At 35.5% G+C, this 11,607-nt stretch overlaps 1 protein-coding gene across 1 annotated transcript; it reads left to right on the top strand.

The window, feature by feature from the left end:
* Nucleotides 1-4,787: 4,787 nt before the first annotated feature.
* Nucleotides 4,788-9,888, top strand: LOC123686294. The gene is made up of 2 exons (XM_045626345.1): nucleotides 4,788-5,444; nucleotides 9,489-9,888. The coding sequence occupies exons 1-2, from the start codon at nucleotides 4,944-4,946 to the stop codon at nucleotides 9,729-9,731; spliced, it is 744 nt and encodes a 247-aa protein (XP_045482301.1). The 5' UTR covers nucleotides 4,788-4,943; the 3' UTR covers nucleotides 9,732-9,888.
* The last annotated feature ends 1,719 nt before the right edge of the window (nucleotides 9,889-11,607 follow it).

The raw sequence follows: 11,607 nt of genomic DNA, 5'->3' as shown, positions 1-11,607 counted from the left end.
TGTGTCCAAGCGACAATATACTACAGTTTGAGTTAAACACCTGAGAAGTATAGACAGTTGTGTTGAGGAACCAGGCGAAAGGGTTAAGTTAAAGGCTATGAAGTTGTTGTTCAGTTGTTCATTTGTGAGATAAAGAGAACAAAGTCAGCGAGAAACTGAGGATGCAGAAGAAGTTTACACAAACCGTAACTTCGTACAAATCCGACCAAGATATACACTACGAATATACTGAAGAAGACATCAACGATGCCAAGAGAATCGTCAAGATTGACACCGAGCGAAACCATCGAACTAGAACAACGTTTCATCGTACTTTAACTACACCCTAATGTATGAAGAAGCAGACTACAAGTCTTACGCTGAAGAAGTGAATCGCGAAATACAAACAATATGTGTAATGAATGTGCGAATTTCACGAATTATTGCGTTACATTAAGGACAAGTGACACTATGTCCCTTCCCTATCCTTGGAGGTTATCCCCGAAACAAAGGTTGGGTCCAGGAGACAACCAAATATCGTCCTGAATTTTCGAAAACACTAGAAGCCGGCATGACGACACCAGTATGTACCACGAAATCCGAGAGTGAACTCACAGCACTCCAGGTTGGAGACAGTGAAATGGTCAAGGAAAAAATTTCACAAAAATGATAGATGAATCTTGCCTTTAATTTTAGGTTGTAGATTTTTGTTTTTGTTGTTGAAGATTTTTGAATTCGATATGTAGTAAGGGAAAAGAACATACCACCTTAGTGATAAGAGATTTTTTTTTTTGAGGGATAAATTTTAGATATGTTGATTCACCTTTTTTTTATATATGTTGGAGAATGCTTGATTGCTATTGCATTATTATAGGTATACACTTATTGGATATATGTATGTGTTCGAGGTATGATAAATTTGGATTATTAATGGTAGTAAGGGAAAAGTTATGACAACCGATGTCAAAACTTTTTCAAAGAGGAGAGTAATGTAATGAATGTGAATGATAATTCGCAATGAGTACAGGCTCATTGAAAGGATATTCAACAAATTCCCGGTTCTATCCCAGTAGAGTGAACGCAAACGAAGTCGTTGTCACCCCTCACATTTATTAGGCATTAAATCCTTCATCCTGGCTTAAGATAAACACCCCAGGGTAGTTGGCACTGTCGATATCCCACGATAAAACAAGTAGGTTCCAATTTCACCAGATTAGTACAGGATGTCAAAGGCAATAAAAATGTAGTCGTAAAAACTCTAGGGAGGTTTAAATGGCCCAAAACTCCGAACATAAAAATCTGTTCTATTCGGAGGGGACCACGGTGGTCCGCGTCCAACAAAATGGTTTCCAATTTAGGCGGTACCAACGGAACAACCCCATGTCAATAGTACATAACATGGGGTGGAACCAATAATCTAGGTACATAAGGACAATCACTCTGATTGGACGAAAGAAAAAAAAAATAGACGCTTAGAAAAATTTGGTAGAAGGAGGGTGACAATTATTCAACGATAAAAACAACAGTTTTCAATTCGGTAGTCAGTTAGAAGTTCAAGGGTTCAAGTGGAAGATCGGGTTCGGTTCGGAAGTTGGGACCAAGAGGGCATTTCGGCCCTGAGTTCAAGTTCGATCCTAAGTTGAATAAAGTTCAAGTCGGTTTGCGGGAACGGTTTTCAGGAAAGTTACAAATAGGGAATTTGTTGAAAGGTTTATTTGAACAGTGATTGTGATATCCAGGGTAAGGATATTTAATTTAATTTTATATATATTGTTTGATGATTTTTTTCCTCATAAAAGATTTACCAAAATAGTCCAAGATTGTCGAAGGTTATAATTTTTTCTTATTTTGTTTGTCATAGGCTAGTAATGTGCAAATTGTATTGATTGTATTTTTTCTCATTAATTATTTCAATTCATTATTAAACTTTGTTATTCAAAAATACTTGGTCTCATTCCGTGAAACACCTCCTAGAAAAAAGATCAAATATAAGACTTATCCTAGTGCATAAGCCGGACGCACGAAAGGTTCTTTCATAAAAGAGAAATTGGGTTAATTTCAAAATAACTATACTGGCTGGAACTATAGAAAGCCGCTCTTCTAATAAGTTCCCTTTTTAAACATTAACACCCAAGAACAGGCCAGTTTATTACAAGATGCTGACGACAAGAATAGCTGGGACACAAGTGGGTTATCAAACTACCTCTGTTAAAGCAACTCGCGGAACACCTCAAGGGGGAGTAATATCTCCCCTTCTAAAGAGCCTAGCCTAGTAGTGGATGAATTACTTCATAGACTCAGAGCTTGGCTTCGACTGTAAAGACATCTGAAAATAAGAATGCAGCGCCAAGGTGAGCAGATGTAGAACTATAAATGTTGACATTGGAGTGTTTTGTTGTATTAGTTGTGTGTGTATTTGCTTCATTTAAATTTGATTTTACAATAAATATAAAAACTTTTCAGACTTCTATAGTGAACAAGTGTATTACTATGTATATATTTTCATTTTGGGTAAAGGCGGTAGGTATCATCATTTGTTTCAGTTCAGTCTAGTGATATTGAAAGTTATGCAAGGATGGAAGACTTCGAAAAATGACGAATAACAATCGTGTGCATATAATATGTGAATGGTTCAATCAACATTATTATACTACAGGATTCTAATAGTACCTTTTTTAGGTCCAAATGGCAAGACTGAGTTTAGTAGAATACTTGGGGTATATTGAAGGCACAAACACTTCTAGAAGTGTTTATGAAGATGAAGAAGTTTTAAATGCTGGTCACATAATAGAAATGTTACATGTTATTTGCATGACTAATAAACTTTAGTTGAAAGTTTTTTTTACTTATCCGAATTGATCATTTCACATTACCCTTGCATTATACAGTCCCAACAAAATATTACAAATGCTAATGTATTGAATATTTTTGGGAATACTACAGAAAGTTCCATATCCATTTTTATTTATTTATTAAGAGATAACTCAATTTACATAAAATGTTTCTAAAAATAAATTTATATAACTAGGTTACTTAAAACAATTCATATTGATACCTATTTATTGAATTATATTATTGCTTAACTAATGAATCATCAAAAATAATGAGAATTCAATTGAAAATATTTCACTTATAAAATGTATTTATTTTGAAAATATATTCGGCATATTATACGACTATTTTGAAATAATTAAAATGTGATAGAGAAGTATCATCAGTGTGCCCTGAAAAAAAATATATAGAATTTCCGAGTACATGTCCAAATATTTCTGAGGAATTTTTCCAATATTGTGTAAAGGTACCTTAGATTTGAAGACAATGTATCTTCGGCACAATTCTTGTGAAATGCCAAATAAAACAGATAATGTCACATATGAAAGATTACATTTCAATTTTGTTGAAACTAAGCTGAGGTTTTGAATTGTATTACGGATGATTTTTGTGATAAGAAAATAATGATAGCAGGGGACTATCAATATCAATTTCCTTGTAAATACAAGGCTGACCAAATCTATCACAGACCTATTCAGCTCTTATGTTTTGTTTAAAGTTTTTCATGGACGCATCTAGAATAAGTAATAGCACAGAAACTTGCATAGACAATATATTTTTGAATACCAACTATCAAAATTGTAAGACAGGGGAACTTCATATGTCTGACCACCTGGCACAATTTATAAGTTTGTACGTTCCTGCTGGATCACCTGAAATTAAAAAAAATTATAGAAGAAAGGCTGCAACTTGAGAGGATATAAACTCGATGAAAAATAAATTTTCTGAGGTTTGTTGAGATAGTTTTTTTCACGGAAAAAGAGCACAGGAATCTTATTCGGCCTTTCATGAATACTTTCTTCATATTGTCGATCATCAGATACCTTTGAAAGAAAAACAACTGGGGAAAAGGAACAGCAAAAAACATATCTGGAGTAATGACCGAATTATTGAAATGAAAAAGACTTTAGATGCGTTGGACACAATTGCCAAGGTTAAAAAAGACCCAGAGTCCTTATCAAGTTATAAATCTTTCAAAAAAATATACACTGAGGAAATAAACAGAGTTGTAAGAGAAAAAAATGAGGAATAAGTAAACAAATCTGAAAATAAATTGAAAGCATTATGGAAGGTAATAAAAAATCAAAACTCTAAACAAAAGAGGGAGAAAATTGAAACGAATCTTGACGCAAATACCATGAATGATCATTTCGCAAATATTGGCAGGAAAATCAATGAGGAACTAAAAACATCGCAGCAAAACTACAAAATAACTAAAAACTTCAATTCAAATAACGAAAAATCTTGTTTTTTCTTTTATTGTACCGCAAATGAAATCAAACGAATAATATCATCTATTAAATCGAAAGAATCAACAGATGTTTATGAAGTCAACATCGAAATTTTGAAGAAACTCAGTGATGAAATAAGTTATCCCATGTCGGTCTTAATAAATAAGTGTTTGCGGGAAGGCTGTTTTCTAGAAAATTATCCCAATCTATAAAAAAAAGGTGATAAGAATGATTACAATAACTACAGGCCAATTGCAATTTTACCTTGCATATCAAAAATTTTTGAAATTGTCATCAAAGATAAAATGATGAAGTGGATGGACAAAAAAAATTTATGGAATAAAAACCAGCACGGATATAGAAAAGGTCGAAATACCACTACAGCTTTAAAGGACATCGTCACGAAAATAATAGGGGCAATAGATAATGGTGATGCAGTTGAGATGCTCAATTTTTTTTTAAGCAAGGCTTTTGACGTGGTATCACATATAATTCTGTTTGATAAACTGACTTCTTATGGTTTCAGAGGAATTGTGCTCAAGTTGCTGAAGTCTTATTTGGAAAATAGATATCAGAAGGTGCCTCCAAAGTTCCGGGGCTCAGCCCTTAGGAACTCCCAAGGGTCCTGCATCAGGTGGGCCCACCTACAGCCAGGCTACCGCTGGTCTGAAGGTGGGGATAATGCACAAAAAAATTCCAGAGGTGATTTTGGAAATGGACCAACTAATGGCCATCAAAAAATCGCTAATGGAAGAGATTATTGCACTGGGGAACGAGGACGCCATAACGCCTACGTTCCAGCAACTGCATATAAGGCCAGGCTGGCTTGGGCTGACATGCTCTGACAAAGCCACTGTGGAGTGGCTGAAGAGCATACAGCCAAAACTCAAACCTTGGGTGGGAGCTGATCTAAGGATAGACGAAGAGGCAGAACTGCCTCACCCGGAGATCCTGGTCGGATATCTCCCCGACAGCCATGATCTCTCCAATGAGAAAATTCTCAAGGCGGTAGAGAATCAGAACGCAGGGCTCAAAACCTCCAGCTGGAGAGTCCTTCGAAGGGGACCATCAGGACCCATGCTCGAGATTGTCATCTCGGCTGATAGAACATCGGTCGAGAGACTTAGAGCAAAGAATTGGCAGATAAACTACTTTTTCGGCCAAACAAATCTTCGCCTTAAGGTTGTAGACTACTTTGCGCTGAAACTGCAATTCCGCTAGATGGAGCTACCCGAAAATTTTTGGTAGATTTGTACCTGACACACCCATTCAATTTGAAGAACCGCCTGTTTGGTATTTATTGCCCCTAATAAAATCTCAACTCTCGATGAAGCCCAGCAAAGAGTAAATTTGTGTTTCTGTAAACTTTAGAAATTCAGTTCAGTTTAGATACAGTGGCGTATCCTAGGGGGGGATAAGGGGGATATATACCCCCAGGAGGAATATCCATTATATGTAACAACCTTATATATCACAATCTTATTATGAGTTAGCAAAATTCTCTGGAAAACTTCTTCAAAAGAAGGAAAATTTGATTTTTTTTCCTTTATCCCCCCTCCAAGGCTTATGTCTGGGTACGCCACTGTTTAGGTATATAATACTAAATGAGAAAATCGCTGAAAATATTGTGAAGTTAGAAATGACAATGAACCACTGTCATGGACTTATTTTGAGTATGGATAATAGAAATAGCAATTTATTCGAATTGAGAAAAAATATATGATCATCTCTGGTTGTATGATTTCACAGAGAAAATCAGAAAAATTTGCATATTGAGATTTCTAGAATGTAAAATTCGAAAAGCTTTTGAGTTCTCATTTTATGCGCCTTTGGAGGCCACAACACTGTGTATAGGAATATAAGATATGCGATTTATTAGGTTATTGTTGTCGGTCTCTTTATCTAGATGAGAATTTTTGATATTCTCCTGAAATTCAGAATGATTATTCAAATGATTATTTGACATTTGACACGTATTATAAGTCGTGAAAAAAAATTAGTGAGGGCAATAAGAAAAGAGTAACAGAATAGGAATGAAAAGTTGTATTTTGTTCTGTCTATCGGGTGTCACTTTGGGTTTTTACAGATATATTCAGCTCATCTAAGTTCAATATTCAAGCTTTGTTTCATCGAAATCGGATGAAAAGGGTTATTGCCAAATAAAATTCACACAATAATTTGTTTAACTAGGCGACAAAGTAGTGATTGACTACCTTAGCTGAATTCCCAGCCACGCTACGCTCAGCCATGTACAGTATAACTTTAGTAGTCCGGGCAGATTTCGTTCCGGTACCTGCCCGAATTATGAAGGCGTCCGGATTACTGGAGTGATTTTAATTTATGAAATGAAGCAACTTATAAATTATCAAAATAAGGTTTATTAATCAAGTCACAAAAAAAAATATTATTTTCTCATAAAATAAAGCAAAACTGAACAAAACACTCAAGTACATGTAACACGTTATGTAAATATGTACATGTAGGTATTTATAATATTGTATACATACATATTATGTATGTATGCAAAATGAAATATCTTCTACTTTTTTGAAAAATACATATCAATTTTAGTTTGGACCTTTTTGGATGCATCTATATCAATCGCGTTGTCTTTTCAAAAGCTATAAATGTTCAAGGGGAAGGTTATTCTCCTTTGTCCACCTGATAGCTAGACTTTTCTGTGAGTGTAAGTGTCTTATGTGATCGTTTGCATCCGGCACGCTCAAAAACAAAGTGCAGAATGAAAGATGCTGCCGCCACGCTGTTTCCAACCGACATGTTACCGTTTTTTACATGTATAGACAGGAAAATGCTATTATTTTGCATAATGAATATTTTCGCGCCCGGATTTCAGAGGCAAAAATTTCAAAATGCCCGAATCCCAGCAGTGTCCGGAATACTGGAGTGTCCGGGCTAGCGACTATCCGAACTATCGAAGTTGTACTGTATTAGTATTTTTTATAATATGACTCGGCTTTGAACTATTAGCCGCGGCAATCTATCTACTACTTTGCTACCTATAGTAAAATAAATAACTATTGAAAGTATTTTTTATTTGACAATAATTATTTTCATCCGATTTCTATGAAACGAAGCTTCATTTATTTTGTAGTGATAAATTAAAATAAAATTTGATACAAATTGCAATTGTTGGTATGGTTGGTTGCTATGGAAATGTATATGTCCATAATAATTATAGTTTGACAACTTTTTGGAATGTTTTATTTCCATTAATCATTTCTGATGATGCCTATTCATGAAACTACTAACTTTGCTGCCTAGGCAGGAAAAGTAATACTTTACTGATTGATATGTGTCTGTAAAACTAATATTTGTTGTCAATCGGAGGAAAAATATTTTACAAATTTCAAGAACTTTTTTGGTGTGCAAGGGGAAGCCCTACTCGTTATGCAATCTTGATGAATTAGGGCGCTTCGCCATAATTGAGGTACAAAATAATAATAATATAAAAAATATCACAAATAAATGCACTGTTATTCACACATTTCCGAATAGCTTGAACTAATATTTTTTGTACCATCCATTCGAATATATAGGTACTCATCATATAGAAAATATACTAATTACACAGTTCCTTTTCATAAATGGAATAAGTTATGCCTTCAAAATTGAATTATCTACAAATATCTTTTCTTATATATTCTAAGAAATAACGATTCATAAAGTTCTAGTTTGATTTATAAATTCATTGAAATTGAATATATAGACAGTGAGAAAGGGCTGCATATCATATATTTGTCACGTATAGGACGGCCTGACGGACTGACCAGAATCGAATTTGAGGACGGATTCATCATCGGTGAGTCAAACACTATCGTTGGAGACCATTCCCGTCACAAAATTCGAAAAGTATGGCCATTGTGGCGAAGTGATATCTCTGAAACTATCAACATTTAAGAAATCTAAAGAAACGAAAAATGTAATGTGTGAATTTTTTTCAATTCAATATGTTATGATCCTTCCTTCATCAACGAAGGCATCTTTTTCTCGAGAAAAAAATGGAATATTTCAATACTGTTAGAATTTCATATTATTGAAATTCAATTACACAAATGGCGGATTTTTTTTGGATTAAAAGATGTCATTTGCTGATGGAGAAACGGTATATGATGATGAAAAAGAAAAAACCCACATCACTTTACATTGCATTACATAATTTTTTCATTTTTTGTTAACGAAAAAAATTATTTATAAAAAAATTTTGCAATTTCTTAAACTTTTATGACATGAAATTTTCAAGGAGGTATGTATACAAGAATGGCTTCACGAAGCGAAAAATGTTTACTATAAATTTTTTCAAGTTAATAATAATGGAGGAAGTACGAGAAAATTTTCTTAATCAAGAATTGCCTATTTTTAGGGTTAAATTAAATGACAAATATTGTAGATAGAGTTTCGGGAATAGGGAGTTTTTCAAAAGAATTTAATTTTTTCAGAGAATTTTTTTTCAGATTTCTCAAATATTAATAATTTTCTATATTTCGGCAAAAATCCAGATACCTTTTTTTCATCTTAATTTCTTTATGACTTTTGAAATTTTCTTTATGATACTAAGCGCTCAAAATGTACTTCTCCAGACATCATTACGAATAAAATCAGCTAGCATATATATTTTAGGAACAGTATCGTTTGTAATTCTAACAATGATTTCATAACAAGTTTTCTACCTATCCCTATTCTTCAGTGCAATATTGTCATAAACTAGTAATGTTCACAATTTTAGCCAATCAGAGAAACCCTACCCTCGTAAATCATAAAAGTGTCATTCATCTCGAGCCATAAAATACAGTCCAAGATTCTATTGGCGTTCATGTTGCAAAAAGGCGTAAACCTTTGGGAGGCGTTTCAAAAAGCATAATTCTATTTGAAAAACATCTACAATTAGAGCAAATCAAGCAATTTAAAAAAAATGGTTGCACCAATTCAAAACTCATAATATCACTGAACATTTGTGGATGAGTTACTTGAAATGAGAAGTCTCTCTAAAGCTGAATAGTCATTTAAAGAAAGTGTTTAATTTCAAAGTTCAATTTTCGGAATACTATCGATTTTTTTTTGAAAATCGAGACGAGATCTTCAAGTTCACTATCACGTCATTGTTCACTCAAAAAATGAAATGAATCCGACCTGTACTTTGGAATTGGAATACACTGAAATTAGCACTGAAATAGCAGTGGTATGAACAAGGTATTGAACACCCTTAAGGGACCAAAGACAATGGCCGAGAGGAGAGGAGCATCTCAGGCCCCAACCTCTGGTCCGGCGTCGAAAAGGCCCAAAGGGGAGGTAAAGAAGAAGGTGGTGAAGCCTCCAGGAAATGAAGAGGCCATAAAACCGACCACCAGCTCTGGGGGGAGGGCTGATCCGCAAGGGCGGGATAAGGGGGGGTCCGACAGAGAAAAACCGGCGGTCCCTTCCGAAAAGCCTAGCGGACATCCAACCTCATAAGGAGCAGATGTCTGACGTGTCTTCAGATAAACCTCCAGCACTCGGAGGCAGCCTCTAGTGCCTTATGCTGGAGAACATCTAGAAGGCATGTTGACATAGGGCTGATACAAGAGCCCTGGATCAATGGAGGCCAAGTAAGAGGCCTACCAAACAAAGTATACCAGACAATATACTGCGATAAGTCAGTAAGTCCAAGAGCCCTAATAATACTCAGAAGGGGACTAATCTGTCTTCCACTTACAGAGTTCCTGACAAGGGATCTTGCTGCGGCATTGGTTGAGGTGCGAACTGAGAACATCAAGAGGCAGCTTGTTATCGCCTCAGGATATTTTCCAGGAGACGCCATCAGCCCACCACCGGAGGAAGTACAATGCCTCATCGAATGGTGCCGCATGGAGAAGAAACAACTGATTCTGGGCTGCGATGCGAACGCACACCACAAAGTATGGGGCAGCACAGATATAAATCATAGAGGTGAGGATTTGCTTGACTTTCTATTTTCTACTAATAATAATAATAATAATAATAATAATAAGGTCTACCAAGAAGACGCATGAAATGGACAAGTTCGATAAATGAAACGATCATGCGCATATACTATGAAGTGACTAATATGGAAGAGGATAAAATAGGCTACCGTCAAAAATTATTTGCAGAATTCCACAGAAACTATCCCGAACTTCAAGTTTCTGAGCAAAGAGTAGCCGACCAATACCGGGTCATATTGAGAAATAAACTTGTACCCGATGAGAGACTTAACACCATAAAAAATGAAGTCCAACTGAGGCTACAGAATAGGAACCTCACTAACAACGAAACGACAATTGAAGAAAACTACGATTGTGCTGAAAACCAACACAACATCAATGCACAAATGAACTCTGAGGAACAAAACAACGCAGATGTGTTAGCAATAAGTGATGCTCAACGACGGAATATATATGCTGCACCCGTCGTAAATCCAGAAGAAGACCAAAGAGAACTACTGGAGCGATTATTTGCCACAATGAATAGATGCGTTATAGATTTTGAGGGCACAGATCCATTGAGACGACCGATTCTGCCAAGATTGAGGACATCTAAGAAACTATCTCATCTTCTGGTCATGACCAACAGGGAGATTATACCCAAGTATCTTTCTGACTACCATGATCTCGAATCATTACACCTCATCATATACTGTGCAGCATTTTCAATAGCAACAGTGCTAGGTGTGAAGCCAAAACCTAAAAGTCAGCAACCAGCCAGAGAAAAACAACAAAATAAACCACATTGGCAAAAACGGCTAGAAGACAAAGTTCATAGCATCCGCCAAGAAATTGGGAGGCTCACCCAATTTGCAAAAGGTTCGCCGTCTAGAAGATTACAAAAAAAAGTGAATATAATAATGGATCGTCACCGGCAACATACAACGTATGATCCAAACAATGAAAATGCTCAACAAATTTTAGACACACTGAAACAAAAACTTAGTGTGTACTCCGAAAGACTCAGAAGATACAATGAGTGCTATAGAAGAAAACAGGATAATATGATTTTTGGAAATTCCGAAAGAAAATTCTATAGAATGTTAAACAATAATATGTCAGCAACACCAGGAAGTTATCCAACCGTCGAGGATATTGAGAATTTTTGGACAGATCAACTGGCTACACCAACCCCCTATAACTCTCAGGCTGATTGGATAAGAAATGAAGAGAAATCCTGTGAGACAATAGAACACATGCCGCATAACGTAGTTTCTATAGAAGAATTCCATGAAATATTGAAAAACACACACAATTGGAAATCACCCGGCCCAGATGGAATCCACAACTTTTGGTTGAAAAAATTTTGGTGTATACACGGCAGGCTAGTTGAAACCATAAATGATGTT

Source organism: Harmonia axyridis, chromosome 1 (genome assembly GCF_914767665.1).
Source record: "Harmonia axyridis chromosome 1, icHarAxyr1.1, whole genome shotgun sequence".
Taxonomy (NCBI): Eukaryota; Metazoa; Arthropoda; class Insecta; order Coleoptera; family Coccinellidae; genus Harmonia; species Harmonia axyridis.
This window is presented reverse-complemented; position numbering and strand designations above follow the sequence as displayed.